We start from the raw sequence: 27,087 nt of genomic DNA, 5'->3' as shown, positions 1-27,087 counted from the left end.
AACATTTACCAAGCATTAAAACCTGAAGGAAAACATGGGAATTCAGATCAGCTAGGCTGGGCTCTCACCACCACTTTGGAGCAACACCAGCAATGATCTGATTAAGAAAAGATGTTGATGAATTCTGAAGGAGGTTATACCCAGACTGATGTAGAAATTATTAGACTGAGTGATGTAAGTCAACCTAAATAACTGCAACCATCCATTAAACCCCAATAACATGACTAATTCTATAGGGAAAAGGTAAGAAACACAAACCTGCATCTTGAAAAATAAAATTAAGCTGAGAATAGGGCAAAATGCAAAGAAGACAAGAAGGAATACAAAAGCTAAGACCTTGACCTACCCGAATGGAGTCTGTACATGCCCTGCTCTGCCATGCCCATGTCAATCAGCATGGCATTTTGCAGTATGTTCCTAAAGCTCTGAAGCTTGATCTTTTCACTCCCTTAATGTCTTAATCTTTCTTTTTAATACTTGTGACCAAGTGCAACTGACTATTTCTGGTAAACTGAGACACTAAAATCCCTTCTTCCATAAACCAACAATGAAACCTAAAGCTGACTCATCAGGGTGCTAGTCTGCTAGTCAGATGAAAAGGAGACATGATTAAGAGAAGCTTTGTCTCCTGGCATCACCATCCCCTTTTCAGCAGTACCTTTTAGAAAAAGACTTAAAACCAACCAAATAAATACAAAAATTAGGACACACCCATTGCTCATTCTATTTCCAAATAAAAATTACTTAATTCCAGAATCATTAGCCATTTCCAAATCACACTAACTATTCTGGAATAGAAGAACTAATTTCCAAATAGTTTCAATGGTAGGGAGCTAATTCCAGCTTTTCATAAACAACCCCTTAATCATGTGAAGAATCTGGTTAGCTTCAATAGGATCTCAAATTTGGGCAGAATAACCAAGTCCTAACTGCATGCCTGAAGGACAGGGAGGAGAAGAAGGACTACATCACATAAAAGGCATCCTAGCTGTCCTTGTCTTTATGGGTACTGGCATCTACAGAATTGACAGAGCAAGAGTCTGAATGTTTTTAAGAAGCTAATACGCAGAAAAAATTGCTCTGCTGGTTAAAAGAGCCAATTAATCAGCATTCCTAAGCACAGGAATGCATCTCAGCAGTTAGCAATTTATCGTGGTGATTATAGCAATCTATTTGTGGTGCAAATACCAAAAAGCAAGAGAGGCTTTGGAATATTTTTTCTTTGTGCTCTTCAAAATATGGTTTGCTTTTACTATTCAACATTGATGATTCAACAGCCACATCTTTAAGGAGAAAAAAAAGACCCCAAAACCAGAATCATTAAACCTAGACTGAATTAGAATTTAGACCCATCTTCTTGTCTGGTGTCCTAATTTCAGGCAGATAACAGACAGAGAAATAAAGCTCGTGTAATATTCTCACGCCTGTTACTCTACTCATGTAAACGCTGGATCTGGGACAGCTTGGAAAATACCAAGCAACACCACAGCACTTTTTTTTGTTGTTGCTCTTTAATAATTCACTAACTCAAGCTGTGTCTTGCATTTTAAAACAGTAAACAATCAGGATATCACAGTTCAGTAGTGACCCTGCATCTTCCAGTGACACACCACTGAGAAAAATTAGTCTTTCTGAGCTTTAATTCCAATCATCTAGAAAAAAAATCTTTGTTTTTGTCCAAAACCAAAATGTTTTCCAAAACAAAAGCTTATTCTAGGAACTTCATACAAGGATGAAAATCCAAGTGGTGTCAACAGGGTTCCATGCTGCTACTTTGAATGAAGGTACCATGTCATAAGTGGAAGACATTACCACAAACATTACTGCAAATTGTCAAAACTCCTGTTATGTTTTCAACTCTCACTTCCAGCAACAACATCCAGCCCAATCTGTATCACAAAGTAGTACTGATGCTACATGAGGCAGCTGAGCTGATCCAGCAGTTTGCTGGATTAGGCTAGTAAATGAAAGACATTTGTCTTTCTCACCCAATCTGGACCATATGATTTTCCCCTCTTCTCTTGCTCCACTTCTGGTTGCTTGCTGGACTCTTTCCTGAACCAGTGCAGCTTTCTAAGCCAACAGAACACCATTCTCGTATTTGTCATTTTCTGTATGATGTTGTTAGGTTATTGTCAAGTGGGCTGAATGAACTGGTAGAGGAGATCATATAAGCAGCATAACCAATCCTGGGGAGCAGGCAAAGAATTCCACAGCTGGAAGAGGGAGATTTTTGTCTTTTGAGGACAGAGAGATGTTAGATCTCTTCTATCCTTCTCACACCTTTTTACCCCAAATGACAGGTACATAAGTAACCTGGACACCTGCTGCTTCAACTCTGCAGGACACATTTTTCCACTAACAGGGAGCTTTCCTCTGATTGATAGATTACTGCACCAAAAGCAATACATTTAAAAACAACCCTTTCTCTCCCCTTTCCAAAACTGCTGCTATTTATTCATCAACTAACTTTGTGAAACCACACTAAGGTTTTGCAGTGAGAAACTGAAGTAAATAGCATGTGTAGCAATTAATAATGCAAATCATGGAGTCATGAAACTGTAAAGACACGCTGCATGAATCATGCACATTCCCTGGCTGGGAATTCAGGGAGTGATTAGAATCATAGTACAGACTGTTTATAGTAGGAAGGAAAAGATGACACCTTTCTCTCTGCATTCCCCCACACCCACACCACATAAATGAATCACTGAATTAAGGTGCTACTCTACCTGAAAGGTCACTGCTTTCAATTCTGCGCAGATCCGAGTCAGCCCAGAACAACTTGCCCAGCTGGCTGTCAATAGCTAAGGCTATGGGCTTGCTCAAACCACTGAAAAAAAGGACTTCTCGCTCAGTTCCATCCAATGCTGCCCTCTCAATTTTAGGAGATCTTTCCTGGAGGTTGGTGAAATACATGTATCTGGAACAGAAATGATTAGAGGAAAAAAAAGGTTTATTTGATCTGTCCACATTTTTGCTATAAATCCAAGACATCTTAACAAATGTCAAAGTTGTTTTTCATTCTGACAAACAGAAAACAAGCTGCAGCAAGAAAACAACTTGATTCTCAAAACCCTAGGCCTGAATTTCCCCACATACCCTTTCTCTGGATTCACCACAATGGCTCTGGGCCTATCCTGATCCCCCTTGAGCACCACTCCCATGGGTCTCCCATCTAGGTGAGTCACGTTGATGACGTTGGTGGCCTCGCAGGTCCAGTAGATGTAGCGGCTGTAGATGTCAATGCTCAGGTCATAGGGCTGCATATCCAGGTTCTGATTGGGAACTGGACTTGTCACAACAGTGAGGCTCTACAAAGGAAAGAGAAACAACACACAGGAGAACATTTCATCTTAATCTAATGTGAATAACGTTATTTGCTATGGATGCACCATGTCTAACTACTGCTCAGAAAAAGGAGATAGCCAAAATATTAGCATAAATTAAGGAGAGACCCAGGTTCTGTTGCCACACCAACACCTTTGATAAGATGGTGATGCTTAGCCCTGATGGTTTGCTGTAATGGCAATCACACAAGCTGACTGCAGCTTGTACGACTTTGCGCGTTTGACCAGAAGTCCAAATTGTCACTGTGTTTAAGGTCCAGGGTCAGCTTCTGTATTTCCTCTCCTTTTTGACAACTCAAGAGTTCAGTTTGGATAGACCCAAAGCCAGAACACTTAACACTCTACATTAGAAACATACCACCACTAATTCCCAAAGCTGCAGCTGCGCAGAGAAAAACACAGGCAAGGTGAGGCCACACAGCACTTGAAATGCTTGCCTCATTCTTCTCCACCATTGCTGCCATCTCAGTTGGAGGACATGATGGTGGTTAATAAATGGAAGGCAGGTCTGCCAAAGATGGAAAGGACATCAGCAAGTGCACAACACTGACTTCAGAGTATTTCCAGCTAACACCTTACTAGTTCAAGGTCTTGCCTTCTAATCCTCCAGACTTCTGGAGTTGGAATGCATTTTCCTTCTTTTTTAATTATTATTATTATCTTTAGAAATAACCTAATCAGCATTTTTCATAGACTTTTCTAAAATTCTGAAGAGGAATAACTAAATCACTAAATATAGCCTACATAAACATTTTGGAAGCCATGCTTATGAAATAAGCAGCCTCTACCCTCTCATCCCCAAATGAAAGTTCACCAGAAAATTTGCCTAACTTTATTTGGCTTGTCACCTCTATGAAATGGTGTGCCTGCAAGTCTTGCATTTGTTTATTCTGATGAAGCTGGCAATAACACAATGACTTTGACTACTTTTGAGTATTATTTAGATATTCCAAAATTAAAACCATTGCTAAATTAAGAGTTAAGGCTGAAGGGCATACAGCAGGATCCAACTACCACCACACCCATCACCAGAAACCACACTCTTAAAATTCAACTGAATATAGCATCTCTCTTATGTTGTGTTGCTCATCCTAGTTTCTCACTCCTCCCACATTCAAAAAAATCGGGAAGAAAAGATCTATTTTAGAATGCAAAACTGAGTAAGCAGTGACTGGTCACAGTAAACCTCACTAAACCTGCATATTGGGTTTGTATGGCCAGGTTTTGGTAGTGGGGGTGGGTAGGCTGTAGGGTTGGGTTCTATAGGGATGGGTTCTCTGAGAAGGTGCTGGAAGCTTCCCCCATGCCCAGCAGAGCCAATGCCACTGAATCCAGGATGGTCCCACCACCAGCCAAGGCTGGGCCAGTCAGGCATGGTGGTAATACCTCTGGGATAACATATTTAAGAAAAAAAATGTTATTGGGCAAAAGCAACTACAGTCAGAGAAGAGTGGAGTAAGAACATGTGAGAGGCACAGCCCTGCAGACACGAAGGGCAGTGAGGAAGTAGGGGCAGGACCTGCTCCAGGATTCTCCTGTGCCCTGCAGCCCATGGAGGGCATGGGGGTGGAGAGATCAGCCCCCGGAGGAGCCCTTGCTGGAGCAGGGGGATGCCCAAAGGAGGCTGTAACCCCATGGGAAACCCCATGGAGAGAAGAGCCCACACTGGAGCAGGTTTCCTGGTAGGATGTGTGACCCTGTGAGGGACCCAGGCTGCAGCAGCCTGTTCCTGAGGGACTGCACCCCATGGGAGGGACTCACACTGGAGCAGTTCATGAAGAAATGTAGTCCACAGGAAAGACTTATCTTGGAGGGAGAAGTTCATGGAAGACTATCTCAGGTGCAAGTGACCCCACACTGGAGCAGGGAAAAGACTCCTCTCCACAAGGAGGAAACAGTGGCAGAACAAAATGTGATGAACAGACTGTAACCCCTTACCCCAGCTCATGAGCCTTTTGCTATATCTTGTCTCCCATGTCCAGTTGAGGAGAGACATTACAGGATGGTTAGGGTGGGTATCTGCCCTCCAGCCAGGGTTGAGCTACCACAGCTGTATTACCTTTTGCCTTCTATCCTACTCTACTTTTTCTGTATTCTCCAGTCAAATAGATTTTCCCAAGCCTGCTACATCTTTTACAGGTTCAGTATGGTCACTCCATGCCCCAGTGATTTACAACTCTCTTCTTATCTGCTCCACAACCTGGGAGGTTCTAGACACAGTGGTGTGCTCACATAGTTCCCAGCCTCCTCATTTCAGAGCATCTATCCCTGTACTCTGCTCACATACCTTTGTCACACCCCCCATATCTTCCAAGAACCTTCCTTTCCATGTTTCATATCTCAAATAAGGGCTTCAAACTGGTTCCAGACAAAACACAGCCTTGAGCAAATAATGTGCTGGTAACAATAGTGTCCTCAAGCTGGCCTTGGTTTTCCATGTTCTATTTACTGCTGCTCCTCCCAGATTTACTGACTGAGGACTCCAGAAAACTCCAGATTACACTTGTTTTGCCAAGGGACAGTAACCTACAGGGAAGTCTGTGCATTTAAATTATCCCCATACAATCAGTCATTGTTTGGCACAGGCATGCCAAATGTTCAGCAATTCCACCCCTCTCAGGATACCTGGCTGCCATCTTCCTGTGCCTTCCGGATGATGTTCTGCCGAGAGTCGATCCAGTACAACTGCTTATCCAGAGGGTCATAATCAATGGCTCGGACATTCCGGAGGCTGTGGATGGGGAGTATGATATCTGGGCTCTGCTGCTCATCTATCACCATGCGATTAATCGCATTCTTCTGACTGAACAACAGAAAGGTGGTAGGAGCTGGATGGGTTAAAAAAAGAAAAGGGGTTGGAAGGGTTACACGTGGCAATAACATTGGGCATTTTTGTTTAAGAATGACAACTACTATCCATAACCAGACATCTACTTCATTCCCTTTTTTCCCATTTCCTTTGTCAAAACCAACCAAAAAATCAAAACATAACAATCTCAACCTCTGATGAGTACAAAAAGCCTTTCAAATGACCTCTTTTTACTATAAATGTCTGTACATTAATGTGACAGGCAAAGATAAGATTTTTTTAAGTGGCAGGACTAGTGAATGCAAAGACTTCTGTCAAAAGCATCTCAAAGAAGAATGGTCAATTATGCCTCTAAAAGAGCTGTCCATTTTCTAAAGGGGTCTCAGGGAAATGCAGCTCATCTATTTTGAAGTTGAACTCTTTGCTAGGTGCACTTCTACTTGTAGAGAAAGGTGAGAAAAAGCCAGCACCGGTTCCTTATTTAGACTTTTCAGGGAAAGAGATGGACAGTGATTCAGTCCTGCTCCCACAAATCCTCTTTTTGCCTGTACTGGAATGAGACAACTAATTCACAGGAAAATTTCTTAACTATGTGCAAGGCTGTGTTTTTGGAGAAAAATGTATTTGCTCTTCTTAATTCTATGTATCCTTACTATTTCTAGGTGGTTATCTGTGAATGACAACCTGTAGTGAGAAAAAGAAATCTGATATTCTGCCCAACAAAAATTTCCTGGACAAATGTTTGTTCTTCGTAATTGGAAATGCCAACAAAAAGTTGGTATTATATACTTTCAGCAGAAAGTAAGATCTCAACACCCCATACAGCTGTAGTTTACCAGCTGCAACTTACAGTAAATGCACAAAGCATTTAATACATCATTGAAAAAAAATTTTCTCTGTATTACATAACTGGGTCAGAAATCAGAGAAGGTAGTGAAAGCATTTTCCTTTTTCAGAGGGTTCTTTTCAATAATGCTCTGCCTGAAGCCACTGCTGTGCAAGATGGCACAAGAGCCAATTGCCAGAAATGCAGCTTGAAGCCTCCCTGAAGTTTGTACAATCAATTCTCTACAGCTCAAGTCTGGAGTGAGATTAGCTGTGGGACACTGCATTCATTTACCAGCCTGTAAAACAGGTAATGCAGCACCTGGGAAAAGGGAGGAAGCAAAAGTCTCCTGGAGAACACCATCACCTAGCTTTGTTATTTTAGCATATGCTTTGAACAGCTATTCTGAGTGCTGGAAAAGAGAAAAAAGGCAGGGAGGAGTTTCCTAGGAAACCAACACTGTCCTAACATCCTGTAACAATCAGGCCTAATTGCAAGGTATTTTTGCTTTCTGGAAAAGCTGTATTTTCCCTCCAAGCACTTCTCCAATAATTTAAGCTGCCTTCTACTTAGCTCTAAACCGTAGAAGAAAGCACAAAAAACAAATAAAGCAAAGACAAATTTATATGAATGTGTATAGCAAAATAATGGATTCAGAAACATCAGAATTCTTACCAAGAAGTTATGATAGAAATGGAAAGGGAAAAAACTTAAGGTAAAACAATTGCAGGTAAACATGTAAGCACCTAAAATTATTTCTACTTTTCCCCAAAGACACCCTCTCACTTTCCAAGACTTAAAATTTTGAATTGATGGCTCATTATAAAAAGCAACAGCAGAATTTCTCCCCTTGAGACTCCACATCTCTGAAACAGTACCAATTTCAGAAATCCCTTTCCAGTTTTCATCATTCTCCCTCCCAATAGTCACATATTTTAACTGTATTTTTGGCAGCAGGCAAATGGACTGTCGCCCTGAAAACTCAGCTTCTGAGCTTGCTAACATAGTTTTCTAAAGACTTTCCCAGGACAGTAACTGTAAACATAGACATAAACATAAACTCTTCTCTTCACCACACCTCGACCTGTGTCCGTGTGATCTGTTCATCTTCAGCGGTAACAATGGACTGCATTAAGTATGTCTCCTGTGTAACCCTGCCTTCCAATTTCATCGCACATGGTAGGTCTAAAGAGATCTCACCCAAGTGTAATTAAAAGAACCTATGCATGCATGAGCAGGGTATTCCAGAAAGGAAGACTTCTAACCAGGGCCTGGATTAATAATGTTCAGGAGTTACTGATAATACAGGCAAAAGAAAGTTAAAACAATTCATGCTCCAATTATAGTGTCCCAATAAAGGGAACTAAATTATATGCAGAGAGGCCTAAATCTCCAATTACCTAAAAATGAGAAGCTGAAAAGTTCCCAGGTTTGAATATGGCAGAGGAAAACTACTAATACCACACAAGGAGTCCTGAACTGTACCATGGAGAAATAGTTCTATTTGCTTGCAATGTATTTTCTATATTTTGCTCCTTGCTCTGTTTCTGGGAGCATTTGCAGAAGAAAAACATGACCTTTGATAATTCTACTGCTTTTTCTCCACTGGAAGTCAAATTCCTCCACCTAGAAGATCACAGTCACTATCAGAGAGGTGCCAGTCATGCCTCTAACTTGCACAAACATGTGAGAGTATCAGGGTGCAAGAATCCAGCTGTCATGCAAGGAGCCATTGTAATTAAAAAGGAGAGAAGTACAGAATACATGAGGAGAAGAAAAGCACAGTTTTTTGAGAAGCATGGTTTACAAAAAATGCCATGAAGTGGCATTTGTGGAACAATCTGCCCAGCTTTCAGCTTTAAGACAACAGCTGGATGTCTCTACTCATACATAATGAGGATGAGATGCAATCTGACTGTACCATGAATCTCTTCACCCACTGACTAATGTGAATGACACCAGTGGAAATCAGCCATCCAGAGTTGCTGCCAAAATTATGAGAGCTTCATTGGCAGCCAGGTATTGAGAGATGGATAAATTATTTGGTTAGAAACTAATTACACACAGCCTGAGGGGCCTTGTGGTTTGTATTCTGCACAACAATAAAGAAAAATGGGGCTTGGCTGCACGGAGATGTGGAACCAGACTGCTGGGGAAGCCATGGAGCCCAACCCATCCTCACTGAGGAAAAATACTTGTAGAGGTCTGAGTGGCCCACCTCAGCATCTCATCAGCTAGCAAACACAGCTACTACAGAATGAAATCCTGACTCCATAAAAGCTACGCGAAATCTAGAATCCAGACTAAAGTATCACATATCCTTTATGCCAGGCAAGACTAGAAATATATAAGCAGATAAATAAACAAGCAAATAAGCACTTGAAGAGGGTCTGACAGAGACATAGAACCAAACCATTTTTAGCTTTCACATTTACACAGATGTAGCTGAGCCACTGGAAAAGTTCCCTAACAGCCATTCTTATTTAATTAAGATACTGGTATGTTGCAAGACTATTTTCTTTTCTGTTTTTTTGCTTTCAACATCCTATGTTGTCTTAAAACTCAGAAAGATACTACTACTGGAAAACTGGAAAACTCTACTTTCCTCCAAGTACAATGCTGGCTAAACACATACACTCCTGCATTTCCTTTTCATTCCTTATGGCTTACCACTGCAGGTCCTGTTGTCAGAGTTCAGGGAATAGTGAGCTGGGCAGCCACAGACAAACCCTCCCACGGGGACTGCCAGGCACAGGTGAGAGCAGTGACCATTGCTGGAGGCACACTCGTTCCAGCCTGCCTGCCTGGAGGAGTGGAAGACCAGGATGTCCATAACGTAATCTAAGTGCCCCTGGATGATGGTTCGGTTCTGGCCACTGGTCTTGTTGGCTCGTTCGATGCTGCGCCGGCTCCAGTCTGTCCAGTAAATGTAATCCTGGTACTGGGTCAGGCCAAAGGGGTGAGGCAAATCATCAGCTATGATCTCACGGTCAAGGCCTGTGTCCAGAAAGAAGGGAGAGAAAAAGCAGAGTTATATGGGCACAAGTAGTATACTGTTGAACACGTCTCCTGTCCAGAAAAGTTACCATGCAATTAACTTTGAAGTTACTATTTCATCATTACAAGAGTAAATTACAAAGTAATGTACAGTAGTCAAAAGGAATCTCAGAGCCTATTACAGAAATGTGCTAATCCTGCTTGCCATTCACAGAAAAAAAGGTAGTTTACTGAAGAAAGAGTTTCCATTTAGAAAATTATCAGGGTTCTCAGAAAGATTCCGTCCTTTCCCCCCTTCCCAAAACTGACAGGATGCCTCTCAATTTAATGCAGGATCCTGGCACTGTATTTCCAGTTGAGCATCTCTTGCACCACACTTTTTCCACTGCTTATAAAATTAAATTGTCATGAGCTTAAGTAAATACTACATTGTATTATGAGAAAAATTAAATATACATGGCTAAACTAACCTGTCTCTGGAATGTCACAACAGGAAGGAACAGCCAGAAAGTCACGACAGGAAACAGCTAATTGTGTATACTATGGAAATGTTAAGAGATCTTAAGGAGCAGGACACGGCAGGGGGAAATTATTTCAACCGTGTTTTATCAACCACTTCATTATCATGGCACCTCCTGATGTGTAGTCACACAAAATGAACAGGAGATTATGAAGCAAGAAGTAATTCCCTCTTTGCACACAGGATGCAGAGCCCCACACTGCTGTCACCAGCCACAGGCACAGGGAAAAAGAAGCTCTAATGTCATGTCCAGTCCCACATTTTACAGGGAAATACGGAGCAGGCCTCCACAGCACACCAAAATACATGAGAAGCTGAAGAAAAGCTTTTCTATCACACATAATTCCCATATTACATTTTCTTATTTTGATCTTTTTCTAGCTTTGTTCCACTACTGCAAGCATACTGTTTAAAGCAGACTAACTCCTTTAGCGTTAAATACAAGCTAACTATTAATGCTTAAATATCAGTTGCTGTTAATGCTATTCTGAATAATTTAGCGTACAACAAGGCAGTTCCTTCCTGTGGGTGCTGAGAAGTTGAAACAAGGTGCTGTGCAAATCTGAGAGGGCCTAGGTCCTCCACACAGTACTCTGGGACAGTGAAAAAATAAAATATTCCACCTCCATTTAGCTGCAATTACCAGTTTATAAAATCATCACAGACCCCAGCACAAAACAACTCTCCTGCTGATATGCACTAGCCAGGAAAAGGTCCTTAACATGCAGAATACATGGGGAGGGAAATGCCTGAGGATACTAACAAAGATATAAAACCAAATTGTATTAAATTACATGTTGAATAAGCTGTTGTTATCTTCTTGTTGGCTTTCTTTACCTTTGTTACGTATTTTCTCGTGCTCTTGAGAGTAGTAAAACAAGATCCTTAAAAACACTGCAAGTTGATATCTTTGTCCTACATATAACTAGAAACATGTACACCTTGTGTAATTTCAACATTCTGAGCAACCCAATCACCTACAAGAAAATTGAGGCCTTGCTAACCACAGTGTTACATAAACATGAATTAGAGAAACAAACATTAAAGGCGTGTGAGGTTGGTAAATTTTATTTTTGTCTTATCATGTGTATTTTTGCATTATTTAAGCCACAATTTGTCACGAGGGAGCTGCAAAAAGCAGCATTGCCTTCAGGATGCTGCCCAGGGCTCTAGGACTCACCTAACATGTTGGAGGACTCTATGAGGTTGGTGTCCAGGTCAGTCCAGTACAGGCGCCTCTTGGCGTAGTCAATGGTCAGGCCATTAGCACGTCCCACATTTGGGACCAACGTGGTCCTCTCACTGCCATCCATAGCAGCTCTGTCAATCTTTGGCTTGCCACCCCACTCAGTCCAGTACATGAACCTGATTAAAAGAACAGAAGAAAGAAAAAGAATTGCATTCATTCCAAGAGAACTCAAGAGGAAAAACAACAAAAATCCTCAGAAAGAATAAGAGAAAAAAAAAGTTGTAAATTCAAGCATTTATTAAGACCCATAGTGCTAAATGAGGGGTTTTTTTTTTCCAAGGTACAGGCAAGAAACTGAGTCAAGTTTCCTCAAAATGCTTCCAACATTATTTTTTTCCACTTGGACCTAGATTTTCACTAGCAAGTTCTGTGTGGCAACACTTTGGTAGTAACTAATCCATGCATGTCATTTAAGAGGCAGAGGCTGGCAGTCGGGCACCTTCATTTATACCTGGTTATTTAGCAGGGTGTTCTTCCAGAGCACTTACCTTCTGTTTCTAGGCAGTTGTCTCTCAAATGAAGGAACACAAAAAAGTAGATCTGCAGGGTACTTTTGTTAATAGTTGCCACTGCTCATGTCCACACAACTAAGTCAACCAGCCATGTAACAAGTGTCTTACATCTCAGGCAAGACGCACAAAACCATATGGCATTTCCACTGGAGTAAAAATACAATTATTACGTACTCACATGCCAGCTTATGCCTCATTTGGAAGAAGGACAGACTTGCACATGTTTACATTTTCTTTAGGCACTGCACACTAGAATAGGATGCATATTTTCATATTATATATTTGATGGCTAGTTAGTCACTTTTTCCAAAATATTAAGCTGATACTATTCTTAAAAAAAGTGAGAGGCAGCTATCCAATATTTACACCTTTGGATTTTAATAACTCTAGTAACAAATCCCTGGGAAGTCTTTCAACCCAACTGCACAATAGGAAATGTAGCTTCAGAAACTGATGATCAAGGGGGAGTAGACACCAGGAACACTTGCAAATTTGTCTTAAAATTTTTGCAAGCACTTTGTGTATAAATTTTGCAAGCTGGACACAGCATGGAGCCAAGTGTTAGAATTGCCCCCATGGCAGCAATGCCTTGAAAACTTCCATTTAAAGTACAACTATATTGTATGTATACCTATATAAGTATACATACATATATAAGTATACAGCTATACTATTTCTGTAAGGAAAAATAGGCATTCTGACTCAGGTAATTTTTTGAAGAGACAAAGCACTGAATGATGATAATCCTTGGGAAAAACCTACTTGCAGTGTAAAACTAGAATCATCCTTAGCAGCCTTTTGTTACAAATGAGTAACTGGATCTAAGAATCTGATGTTGAATCCCTATCCAGGCAACCACTGGCACATCAAGGCTGAATCCAATGCAGGATCCCACTGGAGGTGACCATTGCCACCACCTTGTTGAAATAAAGCAGAAGGAATGTGTTTCAAATTCTCTGCATTACTGTAGCTCTCAAAGTGTGACTGGGAACTGTGTTAATGTCATAACCCTTGCAAATGAAGTTCCCTCATTTGAAAAGTAATGCAATAATGGTATAACCTCAAAAAGTTTTTGCAGCAATTAGTTATTGTCAAGTGAGCATTTCATGGTAAAACAGTGTCATGAGGTTAGTTTACCTTTAAGGAAGTTAAAGTTGCTGGGGGCTATTGGGAGTCTTTTCTCTTGACCAATTATCGGTCATTGCTGAGAATTGACAGCAGTTTTAGCCATTGAAAAGTAGAATCAACTTGTGAACCCCACCTTAAAGTGTACACCCAGAAGTCTGTGGTGCTTCTTTGTTTCCTGGCTGTGAAGGGTGGCGGAGCTCCAAGCCTCTCATTCCCTGCCCAGGCCATGCGGCCTGGGTGGGGGGCCGAGCTGGGCCTGCCGTTCTCCCGGCCGGGAGATGGGGGCCGGCGGGGGCTTGCCCCGGGCTAAGCCGGGCCAGGCCGGTTCCTGGCTTAGCTGCAGGTTTTGCTGTGATAGAATTTACCAGAAAACTGCCGAGTAAAGAAGAAGAAAAGCTTTAAGCCTGCTGCAAGCAGAAACAGTAACTATGCTTTCCAGAGCAACTATGAGGAACTTTCCATCGCAGACAGCTCCAGCTCCTGTTCAGCAGAGATCACCGAACCATCTACAAAAGCTTGGGCAAGATTTTAACTCTTTCTTATCCAGATGAGACTTGCGGATTAATCTTTTCGTCCAGAAAAAGAAAAAGAGAGTGATCCACATGAAAAGAGACTTTATAAACTACTAGTGGCAAGAAAGGAGACTTCAAGAAAGGTAGAGAATTAAGAAGATGCTTTAATTAAGCTGAAATATCTTTCTGTTAAAACTATGGAGATAGACAGTGAAGTCCTGAAAAGAACTCCTTTAATTCATAATAGAGTATGGGGAGGAATAAGGTGTTCAAAGTGTAAATTTGAGTAAAAAGTGGAGTAATTGTGGTATAGTGAAGTGCTGGGAGATTTGAAGCCTTGAGAGGCAATGAGAAAACTGTTTTCTAGTGAAGCTCACAGGAGCAGATGAAGAATACCTTTTTGCCTTTGACTAACTTATCCTTAAAAATACTATCCCCAAACTAATGACCTATAACATTTCAGAGTGATGTGGAATAGGAGGGGTAGGCTCTGATAATAACAGCTCTGAGCAGCTGATATCAGAAGAACAAGAAACTATAACAAGATAGTTTTCTTGTGAAAAACCCCATAAATTAACAGAAAGGAACTTCTGTTTCTCTACAGAAACTGAGGAAAAGACTATAAAAAGAATTAGAACTGTTTAAACCGTCAAAATTATAAAGTTTTTGTCTCTGTTGTCATGTGAACAAAAGAATAGTGAGCAGTAAGAAATGAAAAGGTTTTTTCTAAAAGTTTATTCTGGTGTTCTTATTCTTGTAGTTTGTCAATAAACTTCTCTTTATTCCTTTTAAGTTTTATGCCTGGTTTGCTCTTATTTTAATCCATATCTCACAGCAAAAAAAAAAAAAAAATTCTTTTTTCCCCCTTGTTTGTTAATTACTGGTTCAAAACCACGACAAACAGCTATTTCAGAAGCTGAACAGTTAGCTTGACTTGTCCCATTCCTTCCCTCCTTTCCCTGTTTATTGCCCTACTTTTGCTATTACACTTAATCCAACTGAGAAGTTTCTTCTCAGAAAATCCTTCATTTGGGGCATAGGTGAATATAATTGTTTCCACTCCTTCCTCTTCCGTTGTCCATACAAACTAAAAGGTTTCCTTATCTGAACAAACACTTTCCTTATGCTCAGACATAAACTTCACTCTCCCACCTTCAAATTAAATCATTTAATACTTTTATTGGACCCTAACTTGTGATAAAAAGAATCCTAATTTTTAAAATGATAAATATATTCCTTTCAATGCTACAGTCCTTTTCTAATTAATGAATTCCATAAACCTAAAACTACTTTGATTCTGTGGTTAATTAAAAAACTAAATATAAATCCCTTCTCTAATGAGCTGCTCTGGGGTTTTTTTTGGGTTATTTTTGGTTTTTGGTTTTGGTTTGGTTTTTTTGGGGTTTTTTTTGGTTTGTTTTTTTCGGGCTGGGGGGGGGGGGGGGGGGTGTTTAGTATTTTTAAGGATTATTCAGGACATTAAGAATGTATTTCTCTAAATTATCAGGTTCTATTCCCCAGCTCAGTTCCCTCAGGGTTTACAGGCAGTGCTTAACTACCATGCCCTAGAGGAAGAATTACAGTGTTGTTTTTCACTGTTCATAAACACAGAATTAAATCAGCAAGTTACCCTTCAGCAGGGTCCAGCGCCAGTGCCCGGGGACTGTCGAGATCTTTCCACACAAGCACCTGGCGGTGCTGCCCGTCCAGCTTGGACACCTCAATCCGGTTTGTGCCAGTGTCAGCCCAGTACAAATTCTTCCCCAGCCAGTCCACAGCCATGCCCTCGGGATAATCCAAGCCGAACTCCACGACATGTTCCAGCGCGCTGCCATTCATAAATGCTCTGCTGATGGTCTGCAGGGATACAAAGATACACAGGCAAATTAGAAATCTTACCAGTCTGTCACTGGGCTGCTTGTTTTCTTTGTTGAATTTTAAACACTTTCAGATTTTTGACATCTCATAGGAAAGAGGATCTTACAATATGCTACTTATTTGCAAAGCAAACAATGCTGTTATTCAGAAGTAATGATTTACTGCACTCTGTGAATGTATTCTGTGTCAATTACAATAGCATTTCACTGGGGAAATAAATGGGATAACTGGTCTGGTTGAATTAAGCATCTACATGACAAAGTGACCGTAATAACTCAGTGCCAACTTCGAGGGGGAAATATTTTGGCTCTCCCAGGACTATACAAAAGCATCAATGTTACAGCATGGAACACTATTTAAAGCAGCCTAATGAAAAAGTGCAGGGCAGAACAGCAAATAGAAAACAACCAAACGACTGATGAGTTCAGTAGGTTCAGTACTGATGGATAAATTTAATTTCACTAAGCATGATCTCTTTCAGCACTTTTATTCAAATACTTTTTTTAACTCTGCCATCAGGATCAGCCTGTGATAGCAGATACAGCCAGAATTCCATTTTAATAATATATTAGAATTTAGGCATTCCCTGATAAGCCTGAAAGTAAAAGACTAATGCTAGAATAGTACAGAATTCTTTTGGCAAACATGGGCTACCTTTCTATGTCCTCAGTATTCCTATCCGCACACACTCCTCATACTCACCAACCAGAAGTTAACAAATCCCTGATTTTGGTTTACTTCCTAGTTTGAACACAACCTGCTAATTATGCCAATTTGTGACAGCACACAGCAGGGAAGTTTTTATTTGTCTTCACTTGTGTCACTTACACAGCCCAAAAGAAGACCATGCTTAGGGAGTTCAGCCAAGTCACCTCTTGCAGACTCATTTCAATTCTGTGTTTTTAGCTACTATGATTCTTCAGTTGCAAAAGTCTGTAAATTATTGTTGGCACAGGTCTCAAGTCAGTTGAAGAAAATGTAATTAAAAACTAAACTCTTTTACATATCCCTTGAATTTTGTAAACCCCGTTAATCAACCTACTCTTAAATATCTCAAGAAGCTTGTAGCAGCTTAATAGCCAACATGGACTAAATCTATACCTTCAGTGAAATGTCAGTCCAGTAAATGCGATTGTCTGTCACATCAAAATCCAGAGCAGAAGCTTCCTTGACTCCAGTGAGTGGAATAGCAACGTTGTTATTGTTGGTTTCTAGAGAGATGCGTCTAATGTCTGCTCTCCTGGAAAAGAGCAGGAAAGCTTCTGGGACGATGCAGGTCTTCATGTCACTGATGAGCTCCAGGCCGATGGGACAGGCGCAGCGAAGGCCTTGTGGTCGGTACAGACACAGGTGGCTGCAGCCGCCGTTGTCTTCTGCACAGGGGTTTGTACCTAAGCAGGCAGTGAGAGGAAAAGCAGGCGTTGCCAACTGACTGCAGGTAAAAGGTGAAGCTAGTCCTCACATGCATCAGCCACATTATGAGTCCTCCAAGCAAACAAGCTTTTTCTCCTTGTATTCTCTGATCAATTTATTTTTCATTCATTCTCTGTAATTCTTTAGACAGACCTTACCCTCCTTGGCTGGATTGTTTTCCTCATGCCAAGAAACAAGCTCAGCATTAGGGAAAGGGATCTGGGCTTCAACAGCTACTGATGATCCCAATTCACAGCACAAGCACTGAATTTATGGTAAGTGTATGTTCTGCTGCCTTTTACAGTATACTGGTCCAGCTACATACCCCCTTGTGTTCCTGCAGATAAAAAACTTGCAGAGCTATTTTCACATCCATTCAATGGTCTCTTCTATCCAGGATGCAAGCTAAATGAAGGATGCAAGCTCTTTGAAATACTCACTTATGTACCTGTACATGCTGGAAATTAACTAAGAGAGGCTTGGCAGTAAGGAGTTCAATTGACCAAACAGTTGGAAAGAGGGCTGCATTCAAAACACACCTACCTTGGGGCATCAGCCACACAAAGATACATCTCAACTACATTTGACTCATTTCCTGCAGGACAATCCAGACATGACAGCAAGAAGCTGCAAGCCTTATCCACATAGCAGGATACTCAGGTACAGTGATGAGTTCTGTGATACTACAATTACACTGTTACCAGTGCTTGGATAGCCTCGGATAGGCAATTTAAAGCTAGATGCTGCTTTTTTACACCAAAAACACCACAGGCCAGGAAGTACTTCTAGATATTTTTGAAGATAATTTTCTAGTATTAATGTAAAAGCTACTGAACAGCCTAAATCTGGCTCATTCTTAGCTTTCGCATACTAGGAGCATGTGTTCAGCTTGATATTCTTCCAAGCTACAGAACTGAAGCTCCTCACAGAAGACCTAACCCACCCCATCAAGCTGCAGCCTGCAGTTATCATGCTATAGGACTAGATTCTAACCCCTTTCTACTCTGCAGTACAGCCCTACTGACATGTTCTATCTCATTCTCCCTTGCCTGATTAGCAGACCACTCACCAATGATCTGGTGGACGTTGGTGGCTTTCAGGCCCATCAGATCAGGCAGCTGGTCAATGATGATCTCTCTTTCTGCTGTGCACTTGTGCACGCGTTCAATGCTGCGCCTTTGCCAGTCTGTCCAGTAAATGTAGTCTCCCAAAAGAGTGAATCCAAATATATGAGGCAGCTTGTCCTCCACCAGGACTCTCCTACCAGTTCCATCAGCATTCATGACCTATGAATATACACAAACTTTTTAGGTATATAGAATAAACCTGCCACTCTTTGGCAGATTAACAAACTAGCTGCTCCATGCTTAGACTTCAAATTAAAAAATAATCTCCTATCCATTATAATGCTATCAATGTTACACAGCGCCCTAATAAAAAAATAGGAGTCTGTTTATTAACAGCCACTTACTCTAAAAGCCTTATTTAGAAGGTTAGTGTCATAATCAGATCGTAATGTGAAATTATGACACAACACTCGGTACCTTTGCTTTAGGAACTATTATTACGTAATAATAGTTACTCCTGTTACAACTCTCATTTCTGACATGAGTTTAGGTTTAATTTTAAAGAGGAGTCACTGTTTTTTACACAAATTAAGACAAATTTATAATGGCCAAGGAGTTCTGGCTCAGCATCTTCTGGTTCACAGTCCCTCCCAAGAGAGCTTTGCCCACATTACAGAGAGCATTAAGAGGAGACCCCGCACAAATACTGGGAGGCAAACAATGAAAAAGATCTAGAGTATATTTATATTCCCCAGTCTGAATAAAGAACCAGTTTTACACTCTTCTAAATTAAGTACAGTAATTTTTTTACTACAAGGAACAGCAGTAGTCTGTAAATAATTGCATACCTTTGATCAAGACACTTGAATTTACTGTGTCATTTTTCTCTACTGCTAAGAAGGAGTAATACCTAACTTCCTCAGCGAGGCACTGAAAGGATTCATTAAACATAATAAACATGTTCAAGTGATAGAGTGCCTTATGAATGCCAAGTATTATTATAAAATACACTATACTGACAGGAGTGAAGAGTCCCATGTTTTAAGAGAAGCTTAAAAATGGTTCAGTGCTGCAATTTTTCAGAAAAAAAATCCTTCTGAAATATTTCTACTTGTTTCAAGGTCATAGCTTAAGTCTACAGTATGTGTACCACCCTTCCAAAACAGAAAAAAATCTCCAACCAACCTTAATATAAAAACTTTCTGAAACAATGTGATTCACAAAATCCAAGGTAGCATACTAATCCCTGAAACATTAAAGCATCCTTCCCACCACCCAAGCATGTTCTAAAGTAAATGACTGGAAAAGGAGTGATTTATTAAACCACTGTGTTCAAATCTCTCTCACAGAATTAAGATAGCCATAAACAAATCTATATGGCTTCCCATCCTTCCCATGGCTCAAACCCAAAGACTTATGCAATGACAACCTTCAGGATCAACTGGTTTAGTACCTCAGACTAGACTGATGATAGATGGTGGCCAGAATATCTTCCCAGATCACAAGAAATGTAAAGGCTAGTTTGGAGCAACTCCTACCCAGGCACATATGAGAAGAGAGGAAAGGAATAGAGAAACGGAACTGAAACACACACCTTTCCCAGGACAGAGTATAATGTACACATTAATAAAATATTTATAACTTCCCTTTTAAAAGTGGAAGAAATGCTATAACCTTCACAATAATTCAGTTTCTCCTTAAAACTATACCTAGTCAAACTTCCCAGCATTTGGCACTTACTCTCAGTATATTAAAATGGGAACCAAATCTTTATGTGCACATTTCCTACAGAAAAATCAAAGGGGCTCTGCATATTTGCTGGATTGTACGAATAAGCTCTGTATTTACTTTTGAAGAAAAGTCATAATTACTTTATGGAATTAGCTTACCAAAACCCTTCAGTCCAGCAAAGTATACAGGATGCTTCTACAAATTCACTAATGTACATGTATCTCAAAAATAGATGACTTGTCTGTGGTGACTTGTTTCCCCCTCCCCTTTAAACTACAGAGATAAACCATTTGTTTGGAACTAATTAATACATGGCAATTAGTGCTCTGAGCAGACCAAGAAGGTACACAGAATGGAAGCATGTTGAAAAGTGAACCAACTAAAACCACACAATAATAAGCAATAAAACATCACCATCACAAAGTAGCATTTTTAGAAATTACATTTTTTGCCTTGTATTTATAAAAGAAAGAAAATTCTCTATTTAAGGGAGTGCTTAACTACTGGCAAATAAAATTAGTTGGAAGATGTGTGGTGTGAGATGAACATTCTTTGGCAAACTTTAAAAGCTGTTCAAATAAGCTTCCCCCTATATTGAAAAGAGTCAGGAAAAAAGAAGGGAGGACTTAAGCATTAAGTATCTGTTTTTCATTAACTTTGGTTTGACACATAAAGGCTATTTTGAAAGGCAGCTTTACATCTCCTAGACAAAACATGCACCTTTCTGAAAGTACTTACATATACCTACCACTCTGTTCCCACTGCAAGTTTACCTGAGTATATCTGTACTATGTTGCCTAATATAAACATCTGCCCACTACTATCATATACATATATATATATACACATACACACACACACAGTACCAGCCAGCTACCAAACACACACACACACATATATATATATATATATATATATATATATATATATACATATTTCCATGGCACTGTCTTGTCTGCACTGACTTTGGCTGCTTGTTAGATGGCATCAATAGAATTACTTCCATTGGCTACAGAATCAGTCTGGTGTAAGACAGAAGGGAAGCAGCAAGGGATGTAGGGGTGATATGTACAAGAAAAATAAAGCAAAAAGGAACAGTCACTTATCAACCAGTTTCAAGGGCTTTCAGCATCATCATTTCACATACTCAGACAACAACCAAGTCCCAGGGCATATTCCTTTCTAGATTCTTTCCACTTCCCCAGCTCCACATGGATCAGCTCCTCACAGCAAAGCCATCCCCCACAGAATCCCACACACAAGAAACCCACCTTCAGCTGCTACGAGGCAATGTCTCTAGAGGTTTATGCTGCTTTTAACCACAATGTGGTGTGAGTTTCACATTCTGAGGCCATTCTGAATACTGGAAATCACACTTAAAGTATAGGCTACAACAGGAAACAGATGTGGTTTAACCACAAGCACCACCTTTACTGAAAGAGTGAGTAGTTCCATGAAAAAAAAATAATAATTTGAAAGTGCGAAAATTAAATGGCCTCAGAAAAAAATACCAGATATCCTGCCTGGAGAATAAGGGCTTTATTTATCCTGAAACAATAATGAATGCAAACCTACAGCCTCATGAACATAAAGCTTATTCAAAGTAAGTGAATTACTGCTGAAAATATAGTCACATTTTAAAATGCTGTACTTAGTGATCAGAAGGAACAATAATATAACAACTTTGAAGCATTCCTTCTAATTTAAAGTTACAGACTGGAACACACAGTGACATATTGTAAGGGTCTTTCTTGTTATTAGATACCTTGCATTCAATTCACTTCTAAGTACCAGTAATCACTGTGATAAATAGGCTAATGCAGTGAATTTACCTTTCTGATAATCTGGGATTTGAATGTATGGTAGTTTAAACTTGTCACTTGACTGCTTTAAGTCTAGTTTCATCATTAAATTTAACTCATTTATGAAAATCATGTTCAGGTCTGTTTAGAGCTTGTGCTAGCAGAACTGTGCAGACTAGCAGTCCCCTCAGGTCCAGTGCACCAAGGTCAGGGGCAGCAGAGACTGAGCAGATGTGCACTGGTTTATGTGCATAGCACTGAGGAGATGCTCCTCACAGAAAGCGTCTGTTCCTATCAGGCTTTACTGAGATCAATACCAAACTAAGAGCCCAGTCCTACAAGGTGTCAAGACTGAGATGAAGGTGACAGAGTGCAGACCATTACCTTTCATCTTAACTCATAAGCACAGTTGAATTTTCAGTATAGTACCACAAAATCATAGACCAGCCCAGGTTGGAAAAATCCCTGAAAGATCATCTGGTCCGTTTTTCTTTTTTTGTGTGGAAAGAAGCCTAGATGAGATTATACAGCATCCTGTCCAGTTACATCTTGAAAACTTCTAGTAAGGGGAGGGACCCCACTACATGCCTCAGTAAAGTATTTCTTTCTTATATTAAAATGAAACCTCTCTCAATGCACTTTGTACCAGTTGCCCCTGTCCTCTCCATGTGGCACCATCCAAGTGCCGGGAAAGCCTCCCTCCTCTCTGAGTACTGAAAAAATGTAAGCCTTCTCTTCTCCATGAGAAAAGTCCAAACCCCTTCTGTCTTTTCTCACAGGGTGGGTTCTCATCATTCCTTTAGGTGATCTCCACTCTACCTGCATCTCTGTTGAATTCTGGGGACCAGAGCTAGACACAGCTGGGTATGGCCTGACAAGCCCTGAATGGGATGGTCTATGTCCCCATGGATGCAGCCCAGGATCCTGTTTGCCTTCACTATACAGCAGCACACTGGCATAATTTGCCCTCAGTATACCTGCATTGGCTTGTCCCAATCACCTGCTTCCTTTGGCTTGCAGGTCTCCAGGAGAACTCTTTCCAGGGACTGGAATAAGACTAATGGGCCTGCAGCTTCCCAGGTCCTCTTTTGGATATAGTTGTAAATGATCAAGGAGCAGGTTAAATATCTTACATGCTAAGCTCTTTCTCTGACTGCCAGGAGCAGAGGAAGTCAACAATCAATGAAAATTTATAAACAACAACTGGCAGTACTACCTTCAAAATATATATTACTTATGAGCATGGAATAGGCCTCTGTGATGGACTTCAAGTTCCCAGCTACACTACAAGATGTTGCTAGAACATTATTTCTTTCACAGACACGCATTAGTAAAACAAAAATCCAACCCCCTCCTAAAACAAATAACTCTTCCAGTAAAATCCATAAGCTCTTCTAATTTCATACATTTGCATTTAAGCCCTGATTTTTAAAACCAACAGCTTGTTTTTGGACAAATGACAGATACCTTAGCCATTACTGATTCCTGAACTTCAGTATCTTTACCAGCACCAGCTTACTGATCCCCAGAGAGGCCAGAAGACCTTACTTAATATGCAGGACCTCAATTGCTCTGCTCAAGTACTACTGCCATCACTGCCCCAGCTCTACAAAATTTTTGTCAGGCACCACAGCTGGAAAGCATCTTCCCCCACTGAATCACAGGAAGGATGCAATTGTAGCATTCATAGCATTCATCTTTCTTCTGGAAGGATAAGGAATTAGAAAGCCTTCTGACCCTGTGGCAATGCTTTGCATGTCACGTGTCCCACAAGTGCAGAACACACTAGCTTATTGTTTCCTTGGAACATGTTGAAATATACTCTGGATATATATATATGGCTTACCTTACAGTATGCACAAAACCCCATTTCTATGATGAAAATGTCATGAAAAAAAAAAGGTAAACTCTTCCTGAGCAGATTTTAAATTCTTAACTCATTTCAGTGATAACTTGGGTTTCTCCCAATAGTTTAAAACCAGCAGAAAATCACCAGAAAGCATTACCATCTTCACAATTTCAACATGGTCATGCTAATACACCAAAGGAATAGATACAACTTAAAGCAATGAGGTAAAATGGGGAATTTCTCATGAGTTTGATCATTAACGCTGATCTACTTAAGATGATTGCAAGGAAGCATTACTGTAGAACACCCTGAAATACTGAATTCAATACAAATATCCCAGACATTCCAACATACCACATTGACCAAGGCTTGCATTATACCTGAAATAATTTAGGAATACTCACACTCAAGGCTTAGTTACTTCAGCCCTGATTATCCAGAGGTAAATACCTACACATGCTGTTTGATGCAACAAATAACAACTCAGCTCATGGCAATGCTAATCAGGGATATGACTGTTCATTGTCTACTTAAATGTACATGAATCTTACTTTACAAGAAAAGTAAAAACCAACACTACATTCATCAGATTTATTTGGCTAGAGAAAAGAAACTTGGGCAGCATCTCTCTTAAAAATAACTCCAAAAGATAGCTGGAATGTCTTCCAATCATTATATTTGCATTTTTTCCGGACTGTGTTTAAAAACAATGTATTTTCAACTCCTCTAAGCAACATAAAACAGACTGGAATGATTTTTCTATTATGGCTGCAGTAATATCACATAATTAACACATGTATTTACTACAAAACAGGTGCTCTAAAAGAGAAACAAAAATCTTGTCTAAATTTCCAGTTTTATTAGTCTTCCCTCTAAAAAGTATCTTGATCAACTATATCCTCTTTAAGTGAGCAACTGAAGCTTTCACTTCAGTTTGAAGAAATTATTCTGTTGGTGTCATTTACTTACTGTTAAGAGCATTTCCCCTCAATTCTAAAATATTAAGGAATTAAATGGGAAGTCCTCTCTTCATTGCAGTAAAATCTTTAGGAATCAGCAGAAGGGATCCCTGGAATCCTTTGGATTTGCTTCAGAAACCAAATGCTTCCAGCTAAATCCATTATTTCTTACTGTTAATTGTTTTATAATGGCCATTAACAACTCCTGATTTAAGAGTTCCTCAGCACCCTTAGTTTCCTTTAGAGCTCTAACAATTTTTCCAAAGAATTCAAAATGTATTTTTTCTAAGCATGGATAATATTCCTAAAAGGACTGCCATGAAGATAAAGATGTATAAGCAGTATAGAGATTAACTTCATAAATATCCTTTCCATCAGGCTACACACACTCCTGTAAACTCACTCCTTTCACAACAGGACAATTTTCTTAGCTCACTGATCAATGCCAAAAGCAGAAATGTTTTCTCTGCGATGGAATTTAATTTTGGAAATAAGTGGTTCAATTTTTAATGAAATGGCTCAAGTCAGGTAAAGTGACAAGTAGGCAAGGAAAAGACTTTAGAACCATTGTGACAATCACATGACATCTCCTAGGTAATCTCATGCAACACAAAAAAAACCCCTGCATTTGTAAAGAACAGGCTAAGACAAAAAAAAATAGCTAAATGATAAATGAGAAGAAAGATTTTCACAGGGGAAAAAACAAGAAGCTCCTCTGAAAAGATTCAGTGGTAAAAGAGATGACTAAAAATGCTTTATTATGGAGATGAACTTTGGTATGTAATCCATAGGGTGGAATGGCAGCAGTCAGGGGAGTGTTCTGTTAGCTGGGCATAGGCTGTGGGGGCAACAAAGGAAACTAACGACTGCATTCCGCAACTTACTATTTAGCAACTAAGACCTGTGGACAGCTACACACAACACTTTGCAGAATGCAAACCAGACTAGCCAAGACCAACCTGAAACCTCACAGTGGGTTTAGGGGAACAGTTTTACAAGATTAAGTTCAGCATAACAATTCCTGATGCTCTTGCATATGGGCAAAAGCCTCTGTGCTCTTCTTTCCCAAGGTTCTTTCTTTCAAAGCCTTGCCCCAGAAACTTACTTTTCATTTGTTCTCCACCTAACCTGATGTTTTCCAGACTCCTTCATAAGTGACTATAATTGATTTTTTTTTTTATAGAGGGGAAAAATGTGGAAAGTTTTCTACTGTCTTATCGAGTCAAGTGGTTCAGGGAATACAGGGAATACTGCAGTGAGAGACTCAGTCAGTTATGAGATACTTTTCACCTTTGGTGGCAGTAAGCTTTCAAATTGATTCAATTGCTCCTGTTCACTAAATCACTTCAATTCCAAGGGTCCTGCATGTCCAAGAGCTTGGTTTTCCACCTTTTTCCACAGATTCTTTGCCACACTACAAGATCATCCATGGTATCAGAAAAGATATTCAGGTTAAGACTACAAAATTTCACAGCAAAGTAAGACATCTGTGTGAAGAAAACAAAATCATTATTGAGAACAACTGGAGGACAGGTGAATACTTCCAAAGAAACTCCAAAGATCAGTACAAGGTTTTGTACAGTAATGCAACTCAGCTTGTGAAAAGGGGAAAAAAACAAAGCCAGAATTTTGAAGAGTAAGGGATAATAGTGGACTGACAAACAGTACCCAGCTGAATCAGAAACACAGACAGCAGCTCAGTATCTCTCAGTATCTCTTCACATTGCTCCCCAGCTTGTCATGAAATAGTTTAAGTATGTCAGACTCAGGTGAGCTGATGGTTCTGGCTGTGTCTGCTTGAGGGATTTCAGTGTTTTCCCTTAGGTAACCGATACTGGCTGCTAGTAGAGGCTTGTTGCTTTCCAGGTGAGACACCTGCATAAACCAAAATACAATTTCCTAACTCCAGTGTGAAAGATCTGGGAAGCATGTAAGACATATGAATATAGATCCAACAGTTATACTCCAATCGGCTGCATGCTGGGCCATGGGGACCATGAGGCTTTCAGAGCCATCAGCAACAAACCAGGACTGCTCATCTTTTAGCAAAGGTTGTAAGAAACATCTCTGAATTCCCAATGTGAGCAGTCCTCACAATATTCTGCCCAAATGTGTCTCAAGTGTGGGTACTTGCCTCTGACACAGCCATTCCAGGCTCTCCTTAGAGGCAACAGAAAAAAAGGGGTGCTTTTAGAGTAGGACTCGACTCATCTAATCTATTCTAAACATTTACAGTATGGAAGTGCTGATTTACAACATTTTTAAAAAGGCAATATAAGGGAACTTAAATGAGCTGAATATATCTACATCTCATGAGACAAAACCTGCTACAGATTTCAGGATGAATTGCAAATCTGTGACACAAGAACCATTTGAAAACTGAATGCCAAAGTCTTCTCCACTTAATTTTTAGAAAAATACCATGTTTGTTACTCAGATTGGAGAGTCAGGTTACTCTTGGGCAGGAGTTCCGGCTCCATCCCCC

The 27,087-nt window shown here is 40.1% G+C and overlaps 1 protein-coding gene across 1 annotated transcript in view; it reads right to left on the bottom strand.

The window, feature by feature from the left end:
• The window catches only part of LOC131591765 (low-density lipoprotein receptor-related protein 6), a 145,749-nt gene that overhangs the window by 15,226 nt on the left and 103,436 nt on the right, over positions 1–27,087 (bottom strand). The window contains exons 8-15 of the mRNA XM_058862805.1: positions 18,264–18,480; positions 16,883–17,172; positions 15,534–15,760; positions 11,683–11,867; positions 9,656–9,982; positions 5,976–6,178; positions 3,103–3,314; positions 2,733–2,923 (exon numbers count right to left, since the gene is read on the bottom strand). Of these exons, the coding sequence (XP_058718788.1) occupies positions 2,733–2,923; positions 3,103–3,314; positions 5,976–6,178; positions 9,656–9,982; positions 11,683–11,867; positions 15,534–15,760; positions 16,883–17,172; positions 18,264–18,480 (1,852 nt within the window). The remainder of the gene's footprint in view (positions 1–2,732; positions 2,924–3,102; positions 3,315–5,975; positions 6,179–9,655; positions 9,983–11,682; positions 11,868–15,533; positions 15,761–16,882; positions 17,173–18,263; positions 18,481–27,087) is intronic.

Source organism: Poecile atricapillus, chromosome W (assembly GCF_030490865.1).
Source record: "Poecile atricapillus isolate bPoeAtr1 chromosome W, bPoeAtr1.hap1, whole genome shotgun sequence".
In the NCBI taxonomy this organism is placed as follows: Eukaryota; Metazoa; Chordata; class Aves; order Passeriformes; family Paridae; genus Poecile; species Poecile atricapillus.
Note: the sequence above shows the minus strand (reverse complement) of the source record. Positions and strands in the feature narration are given on the sequence as shown.